This window comes from Pseudophryne corroboree, chromosome 6 (genome assembly GCF_028390025.1).
Source record: "Pseudophryne corroboree isolate aPseCor3 chromosome 6, aPseCor3.hap2, whole genome shotgun sequence".
NCBI lineage: Eukaryota > Metazoa > Chordata > Amphibia > Anura > Myobatrachidae > Pseudophryne > Pseudophryne corroboree.
In genome coordinates this window covers 345,168,660-345,189,236 of record NC_086449.1, presented here as the reverse complement: position 1 = coordinate 345,189,236, position 20,577 = coordinate 345,168,660, and the positions used below count along the sequence as shown (strand labels likewise).

At 43.8% G+C, this 20,577-nt stretch overlaps 1 protein-coding gene across 4 annotated transcripts in view; it reads right to left on the bottom strand.

Annotated features, from left to right (window-relative positions):
- The window catches only part of TLN2 (talin 2), a 701,648-nt gene that overhangs the window by 12,662 nt on the left and 668,409 nt on the right, over positions 1-20,577 (bottom strand). For all 4 annotated transcript variants that reach the window (XM_063926512.1, XM_063926511.1, XM_063926513.1 and 1 more), the window contains 5 exons: positions 17,389-17,514; positions 17,080-17,196; positions 13,333-13,518; positions 13,132-13,239; positions 12,876-12,981 (listed from right to left, as the gene is read on the bottom strand). In XM_063926512.1, coding sequence (XP_063782582.1) covers positions 12,876-12,981; positions 13,132-13,239; positions 13,333-13,518; positions 17,080-17,196; positions 17,389-17,514 — 643 coding nt within the window. The remainder of the gene's footprint in view (positions 1-12,875; positions 12,982-13,131; positions 13,240-13,332; positions 13,519-17,079; positions 17,197-17,388; positions 17,515-20,577) is intronic.

Sequence of the window (20,577 nt, the reverse complement as noted above, 5' to 3'; positions counted from 1 at the left end):
TCCACGCCTTTCCTGGAGTCCGCGTCGGCAGTCCACTGGCGTAGCCATAAGACTCTGCATGCTGACTCTGCCATAGCAGGGGTGCGTGCATTAAGCAAGCCTATTTCTTTTATGGCTTCCAGCATAAAATTTGCAGAGTCCTGTATATGTTGCAGGAGTAAAATAATCTCCCCCTTAGGCAAGGTACCTAACCCATCCCATTAGTTTTACCCTACCATTTTGCGATAGCCTTAGTAATCCACCCACATGCTATAGTGGGTCTATGTGCCATCCCAGCAGCAGTATACAAAGATTTGAGTGTATTCTCAATTCTACGATCAGTCGTGTCTTTTAGGGATTCTGCACCAGGGACAGGCAATACAATTTTCCATGATAGCCTGGATACTGATGCATCCACTATCGGTGGATTTTCCCATTTTTTTCTATCCTCAAGAGGAAAAATAAGAATTTACTTACCGATAATTCTATTTCTCGTTTATGAACGGAGACTCAGTACCCAAACCAGCATCTCCTGCCATTTGTCTGCAAAAACGTCCTTTGGCCCATATCCTGCAGTCTGACTCTGATGAGGGGTCAGACATGGAGGAGGGGGAGGTGGATGCAAAGGTGGGGGAGGCTACTCTGTCACAGGGAATAAAGGCTCACATAGAAGCTATTAGAGAGGTTTTGCATATCCCTGATAAGGTAACAGGAGACTGAGGAATCTTATTTTAATGTAAAAAAGAAATCCTCAGCCACTTTCCCTGTGTCAAAGGAACTAAAGACCCTGTTTGAAGAACCGTGGGTTAATTCTGAGAGGAAATTTCAAATCCCTAAAAGGTTGATATCATCTTTCTCTAACGTCCTAAGTGGATGCTGGGGACTCCGTCAGGACCATGGGGTTTAGCGGCTCCGCAGGAGACAGGGCACAATAATAAAAGCTTTAGGATAAGGTGGTGTGCACTGGCTCCTCCCCCTATGACCCTCCTCCAAGCCTCAGTTAGGATACTGTGCCCGGACGAGCGTGCATAATAAGGAAGGATATTGAATCCCGGGTAAGACTCATACCAGCCACACCAATCACACCGTACAACCTGTGATCTGAACCCAGTTAACAGTATGATAACAACGAAGGAGCCTCTGAAAAGATGGCTCACAACAAGAATAACCCGATTTTTGTAACAATAACTATGTACAAGTATTGCAGACAATCCGCACTTGGGATGGGCGCCCAGCATCCACTACGGACTACGAGAAATAGAATTATCGGTAAGTAAATTCTTATTTTCTCTAACGTCCTAAGTGGATGCTGGGGACTCCGTCAGGACCATGGGGATTATACCAAAGCTCCCAAACGGGCGGGAGAGTGCGGATGACTCTGCAGCACCGAATGAGAGAACTCCAGGTCCTCCTCAGTCAGGGTGTGCCCCTGACCAAGTAGCAGCTCGGCAAAGTTGTAAAGCCGAGACCCCTCGGGCAGCCGCCCAAGATGAGCCCACTTCCTTGTGGAATGGGCTTTTACTGATTTTGGCTGTGGCAAGCCTGCCACAGAATGTGCAAGCTGAATTGTACTACAAATCCAGCGAGCAATCGTCTGCTTAGAAGCAGGAACACCCATCTTGTTGGGTGCATACAGGCTAAACAGCGAGTCAGATTTTCTGACTCCAGTCGTCCTGGAAACATATATTTTCAGGGCCCTGACAACGTCAAGTAACTTGGAGTCCTCCAAGTCCCTAGTAGCCGCAGGAACCACAATAGGTTGGTTCATGTGAAAAACAGAAAACACCTTAAGGAGAAATTGAGGACGAGTCCTCAATTCTGCCCTGTCAGAATAAAAAATTAAGTAAGGGCTTTTATATGATAAAGCCGCCCATTCTGACACACGCCTGGCTGAAGCCAGGGCTAATAGAATCTTCACCTTTCATGTGAAATATTTTAATTCCACAGTGGTGAGTGGATCCAACCAATGTGACTTTAGGAAACTCAAAACAACATTGAGATCCCAAGGTGCCACTGGGGGCACAAAAGGAGGCTGTATATGCAGTACCCCTTTTACAAACGTCTGAACTTCAGGCACTGAAGCCAGTTCTTTCTGGAAGAAATTCGACAGGGTCGAAATTTGAACCTTAATGGACCCTAATTTTAGGCCCATAGACAGTCCTGTTTTCAGGAAATGTAGGAAACGACCCAGTTGGAATTCCTCTGTAGGGACCTTCTTGGCCTCACACCACGCAACATATTTTCGCCCAATGCGGTGAAAATGTTTTGCGATTACATCCTTCCTGGCTTCGACCAGGGTAGGGATGCCGTCAAACGCAGCCGCGGTAAGTCTTGGAACAGACAAGGCCCCTGCTGGAGCAGGTCCTCTCTTAAAGGTAGAGGCCACGGTTCTTCCGTGAGCATCTCTTGAAGTTCCGGGTACCAAGTCCTTCTTGACCCATCCGGAACCACGAGTATCGTTCTTACTCATCTCCGTCTTATGATTCTCAGTACTTTTGGTATGAGATGCATAGGAGGGAACACATACCCTGACTGGTACACCCCCAGTGTTACCAGAGCGTCCACCGCTATTGCCTGAGGGTCCCTTGACCTGGCGCAATATCTGTCTAGTTTTTTGTTCAGGCGGGACGCCATCATGTCCACCTTTGGTTTTTCCCAACGGTTTACAATCATGTGGAAGACTTCCCGCTGAAGTCCCCACTCTCCCGGGTGGAGGTTATGCCTGCTGAGGAAGTCTGCTTCCCAGTTTTCCACTCCCGGAATTAACTCTGCTGAGAGTGTTATCACATGATTTTTCGCCCAGCGAAGAATCCTTGCAGTTTCTGCCATTTCCCTCCTGCTTCATGTGCCGCCCTGTCTGTTTACGTGGGCGACTGCCGTGATGTTGTCCCACTGGATCAATACCGGCTGACCTTGAAGCAGAGGTCTTGCTAAGCTTAGAGCCTTGTAAATTGCCCTTAGCTCCAGTATATTTATGTGGAGAGAAGTCTCCAGACTTGATCACACTCCCTGGAAATTTTTTCCTTGTGTGACTGCTCCCCAGCCACTCAGGCTGGCATCCGTGGTCACCAGGATCCAGTCCTGAATGTCGAATCTGCGGCCCTTTCATAGATGAGCACTCTGCAGCCACCGCAGAAGAAAACACCCTTGTCCTTGGAGACAGGGTTATCCGCTGATGCATCTGAAGATGCGATCCGGACCATTTTCCCAGCAGATTCCACTGAAAGGTTCTTGCGTGAAATCTACCGAATGGGATCGCTTTGTAAGAAACCACCATTTTTCACAGGACCCTTGTGCAATGATGCACTGATACTTTTCCTGGTTTTAGGAGGTTCCTGACTAGCTTGGATAACTCCCTGGCCTTCTTCTCCGGGAGAAAACATCCTTTTCTGGACTGTGTCCAGAATCATTCCTAGGAACATTAGACGTGTCGTCGGAAAAGCTGCGATTTTGGAATATTTAGAAACCACTCGTGCTGTCGTAGAACTACTTGAGATAGTGCTACTCTGACCGCCAACTGTTCTCTGGACCTTGCCCTTATCAGGAAAGCGTCCATATTTCTTTTAGGAAGAATCATCATTTCGGTCATTACCATGGTAAAGACCCGGGGTGCCGTGGACAATCCAAACGGCAGCGTCTGAACTGATAGTGACAGTTCTGTACCACGAACCTGAGATACCCTTGGTGAGAAGGGCAAAATTTGGACATGTAGGTAAGCGTCCCTGATATCCAGTGACACCATATCGTCCTGGTTCGCTATCACTGCTCTGAGTGACTCCATCTTGATTTGAACCCTTGTATGTAATTGTTCAAATCTTTTAGATCTCACCGAGCCGTTTGGCTTCAGTACCACAATATAGTGTGGAATAATACCCCTTCCCTTGTTGTAGGAGGGGTACTTTGATTATCACCTGCTGGGAATACAGCCTGTGAATTTTTTTCCCAATACTGCCTCCCTGTCGGAGGGAGACGTTGGTAAAGCAGACTTCAGGAACTTGTGAGGGGAAGACGTCTCGAATTTCCAATGTACACCTGGGATACTACGTGTAGGATCCAGGAGTCCACTTGCGAGTGAGCCCCCTGCGTGCTGAAACTCTTGAGATGACCCCCCACCGCACCTGAGTCCGCTTGTATGGCCCCAGCGTCATGCTGAGGACTTGGCAGAAGCGGTGGAGGGCTTCTGTTCCTGGGAATGGGCTGCCTGCTGCAGTCTTCTTCCCTTTCCTCTAACCCTGGGCAGATATGACTGGCCTTTTGCCCGCCTGCCTTTATGGGTACGAAAGGACTGAGACTGAAAAGACTGTGTCCTTTTCTGCTGAGATGTGACTTGGGGTAACAAAAGTGGATTTTCCAGCTGTTGCCATGGCCACCAGGTCCGATGGACCGCCCCTTTATATGGCAATACTTCCATGTGCTGTCTGGAATCTGCATCACCTGACCACTGTCGTGTCTATAAACATCGTCTGGCAGATATGGACATCACATCTACTCTTGATGCCAGAATGCAAATATCCCTCTGCGCATCTCGCATATATAGAAATGCATCCTTAAAATGCTCTATAGTCAATAAAATATTGTTCCTGTCAAGGGTATCAATATTTTCAGTCAGGAAATCCGACCAAGCCCCCCCAGCGCTGCACATCCAGGCTGAGGCGATTGCTGGTCGTAGTATAACACCAGTATGTGTGTATATACTTTTTAGGATATTTTTCAGCTTCCTATTAGCTGGCTCTTTGAGGGCGGCCATATCTGGAGACGGTAACGCCACTTGTTTTTATAAGCGTGTGAGCGCCTTATCCACCCTAAGGTGTGTTTCCCAACTCGCCCTCACTTCTGGCGGGAAAAGGTATACCTCCAATAATTTTCTATCGGAGGAAACCCACGTATCATCACACACTTTAATTTATCTGATTCAGGAAAAACTACAAGTAGATTATTCCCACCCTACATAATACCCTTATTTGTGGTACTTGTAGTATCAGAAATATGTAACACCTCCTTCATTGCCCTTAACATGTAACGTGTGGCCCTAAAGGAAAATACGTTTGTTTCTTCACCGTCGACACTGAAGTCAGTGTCCGTGTCTCTGTGTCGACCAACTGAGGTAAATGGGCGTTTTTACAAGCCCCTGACGGTGTCTGAGACGCCTGGACAGGTACTAATTTGTTTGCCGGCCGTCTCATGTCGTCAACCGACCTTGCATCGTGTTGACATTATCACGTAATTCCTAAATAAGCCATCCATTCCGGTGTCGACTCCCTAGAGAGTGACATCACCAATACAGGCAATTTGCTCCGCCTCCTCACCAACATCGTCCTCCTACATGTCGACACACACGTACCGACACACAGCACACACACAGGGAATGCTCTGATAGAGGACAGGACCCCACTAGCCCTTTGGGGAGACAGAGGGAGAGTTTGCCAGCACACACCAAAAACGCTATAATTATACAGGGACAACCCCTTATACAAGTGTTTTCCCTTATAGCATTTTTACATATGTAATCATATCGCCAAATAAGTGCCCCCCCTCTCTGTTTTAACCCTGTTTCTGTAGTGCAGTGCAGGGGAGAGCCTGGGAGCCTTCCTCACAGCAGAGCTGAGCAGGAAAATGGCGCCGTGTGCTGAGGAGAATAGGCCCCGCCCCCTAAAACGGCGGGCTCTTCTCCCGGAGTTTGTGAGATCTGGCAGGGGTTAAATACATCCATATAGCCTCAAGGGCTATATGTGATGTATTTTAGCCATAAAAAAGGTATAATACATTGCTGCCGAGGGCGCCCCCCCCAGCGCCCTGCACCCTCAGTGACCGCTGGTATGAAGTGTGCTGACAACAATGGCGCACAGCTGCAGTGCTGTGCGCTACCTTATGAAGACTGAAAGTCTTCTGCCGCCTGTTTCTGGACCTCTTCAACTTCGGCATCTGCAAGGGGGGTCGGCGGCACGGCTCCGGGACGAACCCCAGGGTGAGACCTGTGTTCCGACTCCCTCTGGAGCTAATGGTGTCCAGTAGCCTAAGAAGCAAATCCATCCTGCACGCAGGTGAGTTTACTTCTCTCCCCTAAGTCCCTCGTAGCAGTGAGCCTGTTGCCAGCAGGACTCACTGAAAATAAAAAACCTAACTTAAACTTTTATTCTAAGCAGCTCAGGAGAGCCACCTAGATTGCACCCTTCTCGGCCGGGCACAAGAATCTAACTGAGGCTTGGAGGAGGGTCATAGGGGGAGGAGCCAGTGCACACCACCTGATCCTAAAGCTTTTATTATTGTGCCCTGTCTCCTGCGGAGCCGCTAAACCCCATGGTCCTGACGGAGTCCCCAGCATCCACTTAGGACGTTAGAGAAAGATGATATCAACCTTTTAGGGATTTGAAATTTCCTCTCAGAATTAACCCACGGTTCTTCAAACAGGGTCTTTAGTTCCTTTGACACAGGGAAAGTGGCTGAGGATTTCTTTTTTACATTAAAATAAGATTCCTCAGTCTCCTGTTACCTTATCAGGGATATGCAAAACCTCTCTAATAGCTTCTATGTGAGCCTTTATTCCCTGTGACAGAGTAGCCTCCCCCACCTTTGCATCCACCTCCCCCTCCTCCATGTCTGACCCCTCATCAGAGTCAGACTGCAGGATATGGGCCAAAGGACGTTTTTGCAGACAAATGGCAGGAGATGCTGGTTTGGGTACTGAGTCTCCGTTCATAAACTCAGTCATTGATTGTCTTAAGTACTGCGTCTCTTTCTCATTGCGGGACAATTTCGTGGAAATATTGGACATCATTCCCCTAATGGAATCCAGCCAAGCTGGTTCTGCCCCGCTAGCCTGTGAGGGTGCACTGCATTTAGTACACTGTAGTGAACCCCCTGAAGAGGAACTGTGCCTTACAAGAAACACACTCTTTGTCTGACATACTGTGACAACACACACACACACACACACACACACACACACACACACACACACACACACACAGGAACAGGTTAAAAGCATAATTAACCCACAAAGAGCCCTTTAAGAGAGACACAGGGATAGCCTGGAGCCAGCACACAGTGCCCTTATTGCTAATGCCAAGCTTAGACGGGTCGCAGACTAAGTACCGAGATTGGGAACTAGGGGGTCATTCCGACCCGATCGCTCGCTGTCTATACCCCCATGGTACTAAATGGATTCCCAGTATCCTCTAGGATGTAAGAGAAACAGACTTTAAATTTGCTTTATTAAAATCCCCGGCAACCAGAAATAAACTATCTAGGTAGCGCAATAGTCTCTTAGAAATAGCATTGTATAGGATTTCCAGGGCAACCTTAGAGTCAACTTGAGGCGGAATATAAACTGTAGTCAAAATAACAGCAGAAATCTCTTGTGGCAGATAAAATGGACTGCATTTCACCATTAAGAATTGAAGCTCCGGAGAACAATAGCTATCCAAAGCCATGGATTTGGTACAATAGTTGTTGTTAATATAAATGCACAATCCCGCCTTTAGAATTTCCGGAATCCAAGGCTCTATCAGCCCTAAATAAAGTTCTTTCAGGTATACTAGAATACTAGAAGTAAGCCAAGTCTCAGTTAAAATAGTAAGAGAGCAGGAGCTCATAAGGTGACTGCTAGAGACCCTGAGCAGCAGTTCATCCATTTTATTAGCCAAGAAATTAACATCAGCAAGGAAGATACTGGGCAGTGGGGGACTACAACCACACTTTTTCAGCCTCTTCAGGGCTCCAGCCCTCTTACCCAGCTTTTGATTCCTCTCCTGGCGAGGACAACGCCGCTCCATCCTGGCTCCTTCTTACAGAGTATTCCTCCTTTCTCCCCGCCATCTCAGATCCCAGCCGTGGCCCCCCACCAATGATATCACCGGTTGCGACCTCCAGCTCTCCTGGCAGGCCACGCAACCCGGAACTGCCCAGTGCTGTACCACGGCACCCACCCAGGCCTCGTCCACCGCTGGCACCTCCGGATCGGGAATACTGAAAACGGTCCACTGTCTTGGCCAGCAGCATCGAGGCAACAATAAAGACCACCAGCCATCTGCATTTAAGTATATGGGAGACCAAAGCCGCTGCACTGTAATGCACCTCTATAATTATAAGCCTTTTCCATAACTGCTGTGATTCATTCGTCAATGGTCTGTTTAGAGGCTAGCCTGTCCAGTCCATGGGTGTCACAGAGCACAACAGGACGCCTGTATGACATAGATCTCTAGTCCTATTTACGTAGACCATCAAGGTCAGCATAATGTCGAAAGAGCATAGGGAGGCTCCAGACCTTGTAGGACCTTGCATAGAAAGAAGGGAACAAATATCTCCTGTTTGAAGTGGTAACATGACACCACCTTAGGGTGAATAGGCTTCCTACTGTAGTCTGCAAGACTGCCCTATCACAATGAAATTGAGAAAAGGAGAACCATGACCATCCATGCTTCCTAGCCACAGTTTTACCCAAGGAAGATGTTCTAAAGGAGGGGATCCTTGTTGTTGGTGGAAACATGAATTGGATGCTCCTGACAGAGGTAAATGACTCTCGTTCATCTCACAGCCCCACTTCCAGACATTATTATGGCGTCAGACACACATTACATGTGCACCAGCTGGTTGCTGCTTGGCGGCTTCAAAATCCCACTGATAGGACTATTCGTTTTTCTCCTCTCCCCATAATTTATACTCAAGACTGGACTATTTCTTAATTCCTCATCAGTTCTTCTTTCGGACGCCTACTGCAGACCTCAGCTAGACCAAACCCTTATTGATTATTTTGACATTAATGATTCCTCTGGGGTTTCTCATATGACGGCCTGGGATACCCACAAATGTGTGGTTTGGGGGAAGTTGATACAGTTGGGCTCTTATCTTAAAAGGCAAAAGGAAGTTTGTAAGATACAACTACTGGAGCGTATTTGGTCCCTAGAGTTGGCTCATAAAGCTTCTCAGTCAGAAGCTTGGGCAGAGCTTAACAAGCTAATTAATGATGGGGGGATGGGATTTTCACCTCTCCAGGAATAACTATTTTCAATGGGGCAACATACCTAGTAAATTGCTGACCCGGCCTTATGAGCTCATAGAGTAGTGTCCTAACTTGTGGTGATTAAATGGGAGGATGGCAGTGACGGCTAACCACAGAGTTCCGTTCCTACTGTATGAAACTCTATAATCTTTCTGCCCCGAAAACCCTTTGGCCAATCTCAGAGAGAGAGAGAGAGAGAGAGAGTTTGTACCTACGTTTAGAAGGTGGACTTTCTTACCATCTCAGATAAAGACAGGTTTGATTTCTCATTCTCCTTTGTGGAATCAGAAGATGCCTTGAAGGCCATGCCTACTGGTAAGAGTCCAGACCTAGACAGGTCCATAATTTCTTATTTTAAACAAGTTATTTTTCCTAGGATGATGCTGCCATATAACAAAATCTCTGACAAAGTGGTATTTTCCCACCAGCCTCTCGAAATCCTTATCACATACATAAAGAGGGCAAGGACACAGATTTTTGTCCCCATTACAGGCCTATTTTGCACCTAAACACAGATCTCAAACTATTTGCCAAGCTCACTGCGAATAGGTTTAATACCTTCTTGCCTGTGATATTCCTTTCTGATTAGGTGCGTTTTTTTCTAGGCCATGAGGCACGTGCAACAAGGTTACTGCTGTCATGCATATAGCCCTGACTGAGTGAACCCTGGCTGTTTTATCAACTAATTCAGAGGTCTTCAATAGAATGAGTTGATTTTTTTATGAAAGGGCTAATGGGGCTGGGACCTACCTCCTTCCATAGAATGTTGGCCCTTTATGCCTTCTTTATGGCCAGAATAAAGATTAATAGTTCCCTCTCTGCCCGACGCTTATTGCTAATGCCAACAGAAAGAGCTGCCCTTTGTAGTACTTATACTGAATTTGTTCTTCAAATGGAGGTTCAAGCTTGGGCAATCAGAAACCCTTACATTTCTGGCACAAAGTTGGGTGGCTGTGACTATAAATTTACTTTGTTTGCAGATGACCTCCTGGCCATTCTGACGAACATAACTTATCTAAACCCAATCTAGTGATTGAAATTCATGAATTTATCCTCCTATCAAACTTTAAAGCACTCCACATCTATAGTGATTAACCTCATATCCACCTCCCTCCCCCGTCACACTCTGTAGTAGATAGTCTGTGGCCTTCCTTCGCTTTCTCCTGGTACCCTTCTAGAATTACATATTTGGGGATCATGTTGAACTAGGATTTGTCCTGCAACTATGAAAATAGACCCTACTTGTTAAGCTTCATGGAGTGCTGTTGCTGGTGCCAGGGTACATTCCCGTGGATGGGCAGGGCAAGTATAATTAATATAAATGTTTCTGTATTTGCTCCAAACCCTTCTGGTACACGTGACCAGGAGCTGATTTCTCAGGATTCACCATACTGTGAGATTTTGTTTCGGGAGATCAACTACCACAGTTTTGACATGATGTGCATTATTGATGTAGAGATTCTGGGCCGGGAGGTCTATACAGGCCCTGTTTATTTGGCTTTTAAGATATCTGGCCCTGCGTCATCCTACAAGAAGTCGCTTCTTAAACATCTCAATTGCACAGCCAAAGCTGTCAAATCGGTCCATTGAAAGTCCACCATTGCAGAATGGTTCTCTAGATTGGACCATTATATGGCCATGGGTGACCCTATTTGGGGCACTGGCTTAGGTTTAAAGAGACCTCCACTTATTCTAACCTATTACAAAGTGGCCAGTAAAAGCCTGTCTCGTCACTTGGCTAGAGTTAATCTAGGATGGATCCTCTCTCGCCCATTTTACTCCTCTGTTCATACCCTCTTCACTCTTTACCTTTGCTCTTTGTCATTTATCTACCTCTTTCCTTCAAATCTGTAATCCTTTTTCTTTCCCTTCTTTGCCTTTTTCCTTTCCTCTCCTTTCTTTTGAAATACCAGATGTTTGCCCTGTTGTCTGGTACCCAGTATGTCTCCTAAACCACAAGCGGCATAGATAGTCTAATGCCGCTGACGAAGTTGTGATACACAGGGAAACGCATTAAGAGGACCTCATCCTGAGCCTATACTTGCTGGTTATTTTTCATTTATACTTACTCATCTGCTGTGGACGTTGGATTTCGATGCCGCAGGAAGGATTACATCATACAGTTTCACAAAAAGTACTTACGGCTTGCTGAAAGAGCTACCATCTCAGATGGGCTGCAGGAATAATATCTATCTCCTGATAACTCATCGCCTTTTCAATGTGGACTGTTCTTGTGAGCACAGTACTTACCCCTTTCAGGCGAGCACTTTGCATTTTTAAACTAGCGACTGTTACAATTTTATATATCTACACAGCAACCCAGCTCAGGTCTCAACTTTTGGGGGCAATTTAAATGTTTGAAAAGTCGGTTGGGTGTCTGTTTTTTCCAGTTATTAGAAAAAGATACCCAACTGACTTTTCAAACAATTGAATATCCCCCTTTATGTACAATTGTAAAATGTTTTTATTTTAATTTTTTTACTTGCCTTTTAAGCACGAACCATGTGTTTACTACATGCATAGATCTATAATTTATTTTGTGTTTGTATCAAATTTAGATTTTCTGTAATCTAACACAGTTTAATCTTTCTATTGTACCCTTGTGCGGTTTCCTTCTTGTTCTGCCTTCTATATGAAAGAGCTTTGAATAAAACCCTTCCCCAGGTGGTGGTGAGGTACAGGGGTGATAACTCTGTAGGCAAAGAGAACAAACGGGCTCCCTATTCACCAAGGAGGGCTCTGCCACCATATCAACTGACCCCTTACCGAACAGCCTACCACTCCAGGAACCTGTAATAGCATCTCTAGCCTGAGTACCAGTAGCCAGAGCTTTCTTCATCAAAGTAGTTGGCTGGGCTGAGGCAACAGCGCTCTGACTACTGGAGCAGCTCCTACAGAGTTAAAGAGGTTCTGAGGAAAATATATATAAAAAAAACCCTAAAAATACAAGTTATGAACACACCATTCCTTCCTTAAAATGGAATATTTTTTCCAATAAATGTTCATGAAAAACATTTGGACCAAAGTTTCACTAAAAAGTATACTTATATACATTGCTTAAAAGGTGAAAACATTTACTAAAACCATAGCAGCCAATTATATTTTTCTAGTGCATCTTAGACAATGAAAGTAAAAGTCTGATTGACTGACGTATGGATCTACATAGTTGAATAACATTAGTAAATGACTCTCAGATGCTTATTTCTCTGGATAACACAGTAATCGGTGTAAGACAGGCACATACCACCACTAGCCGATGAGCTCCGTTATGTTTCATTGACACAGGATAAAGTTAACTTTTAGCTATATTGTATACTGTATTAACCAATTATTTTGGTTCTTCACACAGACCGTTTTACACAGTTCACCAAGCTCAGAATGAATACTGGTCATCCTGCATTAGTTAAGAAGGCATAGGAAATCAATATGGAAACAGAACAAGTGACATATATATATATATATATATATATAATAAAAATAGTCACAGAGATTTATAGAGGTGCACACATAAATATAGACCATGTGTATATAGTTATCAATGTATCAAAGCTGAGACATTACAACCTCTGAAACTGTATTGGTGATATCTGCAACACTTGTGTGACTATGGGGTCTATTTACTAAGCCTTGGCTGGAGATAAAATGGACAGAGATAAAGTATCAGCCAGTCAGGTCCTAACTGTAATTTTTTAAACCTAGCCTGTGACATGGCAGTTAGGAGCTGACTCGCTTTATCTCCATCCAGTTCTTAGTAAATACACCCCCAAATATGTAAGTTATAACCATTTCCCCCAACACAAGGAATCTTCTGTAGGATGCGTAAAGAGACATTTAGAGGAAGGACATGCTGATATCCCATCATTGTTTAAGGGTGAAATCGCATACAAAGAAGCCCCACCTTTCATGGTTTCCGTGGTCTGGATCAGTTCCGTCACAGCTGACGCAATACGTTTGGAGTAGCCAGACAGCTGAACCTTCCCTTCTGGGGTGGGTTTCTGCAGAATCTAAATGTATACATGCTCATGTAATAATAGCAAGAACATTCATGGTGTGAAACAGAAGTCCTATAAATGTTAGCAATGGTCACATTATAAGTTGCACTAATTTGCCATGAGAATTCACATCACACTGTATATACACTAATATGTGCTCACAGATAAGACATGGTCCAGCATTTCCACATATCCCAGTGTACACTCTGTCCCATATTTCAGTGCTCGCTCCCTTGTTTCTGTGCTGATGTCTGGATGGTACACAGCTTGCTATAGAAAGAGAATACACATCAGGCCTATTAGATTGTTTCAGATCCCTTGAATGCTGTTAATTAGGCCTGGTGATTATATTTGAATCTCTACCTTGCATGCTGTCAACATTTCGGAAACTGCTTTTCGGCTCAAGTTGGCAGTAGCGATTACATCTTCCTGTCGACAAGAATTGCCAGCTGCCACCGCTTTGGCTGTTGCTGTAGTAATTCCTTTGGTCATGCGAATTGATTCTTCAGGGGATGTTGTCTTTTCAGGAACCTCCTTGGACTGGAAAACCTGAGGCACATTTGTTAAGTTATATAAGGTAAAACAAATCTCTCCTGTAAAAGTTGTTTAACAGTATAAATCCAAAGATAGGCATATATACTGTGTGCATTATATTTACTTCACATGTTGCATTCCAATACAGTAGTAAACTGACAAATGTGTGTACCTAATTGCAATGAAGATATATTTCAATAGAAATAAAGACGATCCCTTTACTGTATGTACAACATTTTCTTTGTATAGGATTGATAGTGATAAACATGTTACCAAAGTTTTATCTTGCTTTAAATGGTGCATTAGGGAAGTGGATGTCTTACAGTTAATAAATCACCTGTTTGTGATACATTTTCCTTCAACAAGTACTACTACCAATTAAAACATGACTCCTGCACTCAATTACATTCTTTTCTCTATTATTGGCCCCCGGTCATATACAAGTTGTGGCTATTAAATAACAACAACAAATTCTAGGTCACTCTGCGCTTATTAAGTTTCTATTAGGTTTTGAAATAAGTGAAATCACATGTATATCTATATATAAAAATATTTAATACACAAAACACTTAAAACAATACAATTATAGTCAAGGTACCTTGTATAAATTTAATTTTTATCCTTACATGTATGCAGTAAAACTTTTCATTATTAATTGAGCTTTAAAAAAAGTGTATAAATACACCAGTCCGCATTCAATTACTTGTATATATGGAGGTGGACCAGTGCAATAACAACCGTAATAATAAGTAAACGATGTGTTAAATAACCACAGTCTTTCATTCACATAAACTGAAGTGATTATATTCCTGGAGCAGTTCCGTTCTTGGGTGTTTTAAATGGTACTAGACACAATGGTCACAAATATAACGAAGGAAAGTTTGTATCCCGTACCAGTATTTCACCCATAAAAATGTATTTGCAATGAAACTGGTACGCAATTGCCTACGATTAAAACAAGCTCACCATCCTATACCGTTTGGTAGGTGAGTCAAGCTGTGGACACCCGTGCGATAATGAAGGATGCGGCTAGGAAGCGCCGGACGTCTCCGTCTTCCCAAGTGAACGTGCCGCTGCAGTGTCCTGTATGCGTTGTAGTAGGGGCTGGCGTCTAGCACTCGATGCAGTGCCTCTGTAACGGGGGTCCACAGCAGTATGGTGGCAATGTGGCGAGGACACCGGTGACATTGCCACCATACTGCTGTGGACCCCCGTTACAGAGGCATTGCACATTGTTTACTTATTATTACGGTTGTTATTGCACTGGTCCACCTCCATTTATACAAGTAATTGAATGCGGTCTAGTGTATTTATACACTTTTTTAAAGCTCAATTAATAATGAAAAGTTTTACTGCATACATGTAAGGATAAAAAGTAAATTTATATAAGGTACCTTGACTATAATTGTATTGTTTTAAGTGTTTTGTGTATTAAATATTTATATATATATATATATATATATATATATATATATACACATATACATGTGATTTCACTCATTTCAAAACCTATTAGAAACTTAATAAGCGCAGAGTGACCTAGAATTTATTGCAGTTACTCTCCTGTTTTATGAATAGGATTGTATATACCTTTATTGTGCTCACACAGGCACAATTGACACTCTGCAGCTGTCTTTTTGTAAAAATACCCATTTATTTGGATTGCAAGAGGATAGTTTGTTTGGAATATCAGCGCCAGGAGACAATTTCTTGTAGTAGCCATTAAATAACGACTCATTCTATAATTCATGTTTATTTCATTATGTACATTTCAACTCCGTTCCCCTTCTATGTACTCCCCCTCTGCATTCTTATTTTCCATTGGTCAAAGCCGTGCTGTAGCTTGTTAGCTGTCTCATCATCTCTGTTGTTTTCTTCTATACCTCAGTAACTGATGTAAAATGGTTTCTCTTGAGCAGAAATTTGACTTTTGGGTAAAGTCACACAGTGCTAGGTCTGGAGAGTATGGAGGGTGTTCTAGTACTGCAATCTGTTTCTCAGCCAAAAACTGCTTCACAGAGAGAGCCATGAGGCTGGTGAATTGTTCTGATAGAGGATGAAACTATTTTTCCATAACTCTGGAATATTTCTTCTGATTCTTTCTTGCAAAGTTGCTAGAACTTTTTGTAGTAATGCTGATCCAATGTTGTGCCTTCTGGTACCCAGTCTGCCAAAATAACACCCTTGACATCAAAGAAAACAATTAATATGGCTTTGAATTTGGATTTCCTTTGACATGCGTTCTTTATTTTTGGTAATGATGGTGTTCTCCAGTGCATGGACTGGTGTTTTGACTTTTGATCGTACTGGAAGTTCCATGTTTCACAACAGTTAATAACTTTATCTAAAAAATGAAAAACTGCTTGAATTTGTTCCAAAAGGTCTGTACAAATTTTTTGGGATCCTGTTGAGGTCCCGAAAACCCCCCCAATAATGGCTGCCGGCAGCCATGCTTTGGGGCTAATTGGATAGCCCCCGCGGGACAATTAATATGCGGTAAATTACAGTGCTAATTGAATTCCTTCCTCAATGGGCATTTTGTTCAGTTTAACTAAAAACACGTTAACAAGTTGCTTTACTTTTGAACTAAGCATTTTTATGAAGCATGGGAAAAACACAACTTCTTTGAACGCTATGTGACAGCAAACTATCTGTGCGAGAGGGGTAAAACGTACAAAACCATTTTGGGATAGCCCAAGGCTAATGTTCCCCCACTCCCTTTTAACTCACGCAGTACGGTTTATTTTTTACAAGCATAGTCTTGTTACTTATTTGCTAGTCCTAGATGTATAGATCTATCTATATCTATACGGAATACATATGAAATGCCGGTGGATGGGATGCCGGCGATCATATGACTGACACCAGCATCCCAATGCACAGGATCCCTACAGGGGTCGGGTAAATAAGTTAACCCGCCCCCTTTATCCTCTAACCCTAACCGGTCGTCCCAAAACCTAACACCCCCCTCCCCGCAGCCTAAACCTAATTGTCCCCTCACCGAAGCCTAACACTAACTCTCCCCAGAGGTGCCTAACCCTAAGCACCCCTCACCGCAGCCTAACCCTAAACTCCCGGCATACTTATGTCCGGGATGCAGACCTTTGTGATTCCGGCGGCGGCATCCAAGTGTTGTCAGGATCTTGTGTCAGGATCTTGTCTGTGTCTTGGGTTTTCGGCACTAGAAAAACTGTTTTTTCTAGAGCTGGCATCCCGAACGCATCCCATTTATACATATATAGATAATACACACTATACATGACCGCTGCTTTGTTTGAGCTCTACCTGCTCCAGAGTTTACAGCTTTTTGTTTGGAAAATTTATATGACCTCCTATCAGATCCAGGTTTCGCATTACAAACTTCATAAGACAGAGGGCATTTTCCACTGGTGTTTGTCCCATTTTCTATACAAATTCTAATAAATGTGTGTCCTGATTTACAAGGCCATTTTGGTAACACTTGCCCTGTGGTTCATATAAAATTAAAAAACTCAGATGTGGGTGCAGACGTGTCCACAAGAAATAGTATGCTCTATTATAAAAGAAAAGACCCAACAAAAAAAAATTGATCCTCACTGTCAGCTCTTGTTTGATGTGCTCAATTGTGGCTTCCAAAGCCCTTGTGCCACGTGTGGCTTCGTCTTCCACAGCTTTCACAGTCTTCAAGAGGGATGTCACATTTGTCACCATGACCTGTGGCACAGAGGAAAGCAATAAGAAATTAAACAAACACCTGGTCAATACCTCAGCTCTAAAAATTGTCTGTAATAAAGATCCCCTTATCAAAACTAGCATCACATATAGGCGTCAACCTTATGTTGCCATGTGTCCAGAGATGCTTGCATCACCCCAATTATCTTATTATAAGGGCATCTATATTATTACCTTAGCTGCGCTCTTCAACTGGTACATGGAGGAGTCATCGGCTGCTTTACCAGCTGCACCTTTTGTGGCTCCAATTAGATCCCCTAGAGCCTTTGCAACATCCTTAATTGCATTGATTAGCACTACCTGAAAGAAGGAGATGGGTACAATTGCTGTGAAACCAAGTTGCTGTACCAGCAGCAGTGCTGGACTAGGTTATCTATGTTTATTAGGGATTTATCCCTACAGTGCCAGAGAAAGCAGCAACACATCCACAGTGCAGAAAGCCTGAAACATTCGCACAATCACTCAGTTCAAGATGAAGCTTTCAACATGAGACAGGCATGAGCAAAATGACTATCATTTTGTCTTGCTGAAAGAGAAAATAACTCCCCCTTCCCTCTGCTACAATAAGATGAAATGATTCACCCCTAGAGATAAAGAACAAGTAAAGTCACTATTTCATGCTGATATAAGAAAAGAATCCTATTGTGTTCACGAATTTACGGAATTTAACAGGAAAGTGTATAAGGGACATCTATCAAAGCAACTGGAAAGCGGAGAAGTTGTCCACAACAACCAGTTTCCACCTATCATTTTATAGCATGTACTTGGTAAATGCTAGCTAGAAGATGATTGTTTTCTATGGGCAACTTCTCCACTCTTTAGAAGGTTTAATACATCTCCCCCTATGCCTATTATGGTCTCTCACTCCTCTGCAAGAGGTTGTAGTGTTAAGGCCCATATAGACAGCACACATCTCTCCCGCCGCTCAGCACAGCGCGATCTGTGCTGAGCGTGCGGGGGGAGACGGGGGGGCGCTAATTTCACCCAGCGGGTGAAGTGAGCGACCCGCTAGATTGGCCTGCATGCAGGCCAATCTAGCACCAGCGATAGCGATGTGCGGGGCTGCGCATCGCTATCGCTGTAGGGGGTACACACGGAGCGATAACGCTCAAATTCTAAGCAATCTAGTCAGATTGCTTAGAATATCGCTCCGTGAGTAGCCCCCTTTAGCAGGGAAGGGCAGGGTTTAAGGCCTGGGGCTATTGAAAGAGGGACCTTTTTTCTTGGCCATTAAATTAACCTGTTATCAGGTGTTCGCACACAGAATCCAGGAGCAGTTCCCGGACCTATGTGTTAACACTGTGTTTGCACCAGATAACAGGTAAGCTACCTGGGATTTCTTTTTGTGTCTGCTCACATTCCTATTAAGTAAAGCCTGAGAGATACCTTCAGGGCTACTTAAATAGCCCCGGGGACTCAATTAACCTGCTGTAAATTACTGCAGCCAACGGAATCCCCCGCTTACTGTACAGATATACACAGTGTGTACTGCTTGATAGAAACACATGGGCAGAGCCAGTGGTGTCACCATACCCGATACATTTACCAAATCAACTTTTTGATTTCTGTGATGACCAATCATCTTAAAGACGTGGGAGTGGGTCTACCAGAACTGTACTGAATGTCAGGTTAACACAACACATTTTACCCTCATGGTTTATATCAAACTTACTACTAAGCAGTTTACTTGTCCTTTCATTAACTTTCTGCTCAGACTGAAAGCTTATCTTTGATAGCAGAAAATGATGATGCTTTTGAAAAACATTAGTCTTTCAGAGCTATAAAACAGATGGATTAAGCCAGTAGTGTGAGGTTAACAGTTAAACTCAAAAACATAGTCATATGAATAAGAAGTTATACCCTCAAGTCTGTGTTATTATACATCTGGACCCAATCCACAATCTCTCTGCCTACACAGATTCTGGGTAATTTAGCAGCAAAAGCTTGAAGTAATCACAGTGTCTAGTGACTCTACCTATTAAAGGTTTTTATAATAAAAAATAACTTCTATGGTAGTCTGAAAAGTGGTGTTTCAATATCAGTATAGAACTTTGAAGAACCAAAAATAAACTCACCAAAAACCATAACCCCCCCTCCCCTGCTGCTGCCCACCAGGAAACTAAAAATCAGTGACCAATATGTTTTCTGTATTCCTATCTGTCCTCTAAACACAGATGCAACATTGTGGATGGAAATCGGCAAAACAAAGACTGGGGAGAAATTAGTACAATGTTTCTTTACACTGTGTGAAGAGGTGGAAGCAGCAGTACTCAGAAAATCGTAAATGTATATATACAAATGTACACCTGGGTTCTTCTCTCACAAGAAACGTCTGCTTAAGAAAATGTGGACTTTTTGAACGAGCTTTGGGCAAACAAATTACCTTCAGCATTTAGTGTGTCCATAACCAAAGCTGCCATTATTACAGGTAGCAACCATCGGGTGCCTCATCATTGGCAACGCATAATACCTGCCCACTCCTGCTCTTTCTTACTGTTAAGTCAAAAGACGCAGTGGCATCAAATCAGGCAGGTACAGCCAATGTCCGCCCCTGTGTGTCTTGTCCTACAGAGGTGCAGTGACATCTATTGAATTAACAGTGCAATTTCAGGAAAGGATGGAGCAGGGAGGCATTCAGCAATGCAGGTAAGGAGAGATCCTAATTGACACCTGGGCCAGTATTTACTAAAAATCCGAGTTTGTCCGATTTGTGTTTTTTTTTCTAAGTCCCAATCCGGGAATTCACTAAGCACCAATCTCGGCAGTGTTTGGACTATTCGTAATGGTTTGAATGGCAAAGTTCAGAAATACGAATGAATAGACCATCGGTCAAACGCAGCTGTTATTTCATAGAATACGGGAATTCACTATCCATTCGTATTTGGGTGTTAGTTCCTGAGTGCTCAAGTGCGGGTCTGTTTTTTTTTCGATTCGTTAAAAAAAGCAGCAAAAAAATAGACCTGCTTTTTCCAGTCGAGTTTGGATAACCATGCACGGATCAGTGAGATCTGTGCATGGTTATCTATGGGAAAGGGTCTGTTTAGTGTAAAAACTGGTAAAAAAATTGCGTGAGGTCCCCCCTCCTAAGCACAACCAGCCTCGGGCTCTTTGAGCCGGTCCTGGTTGAAAAAATATGGGGGAAAAAATGACAGGGGTTCCCCCATATTTAATCAACCAGCACCTGGTCCTGGTTCCAAAAATACGGGGGACAAAAAGCGTAGGGGTGCCCCGTATTTTGAAACCAGCACCGGGCTCCACTAGCCAGGTACATAATGCCACAGCCGGGGGGACACTTTTATACTGGTCCCTGCGGCCCTGGCATTACATACCCAACTAGTCACCCCTGGCCGGGGTACCCTGGAG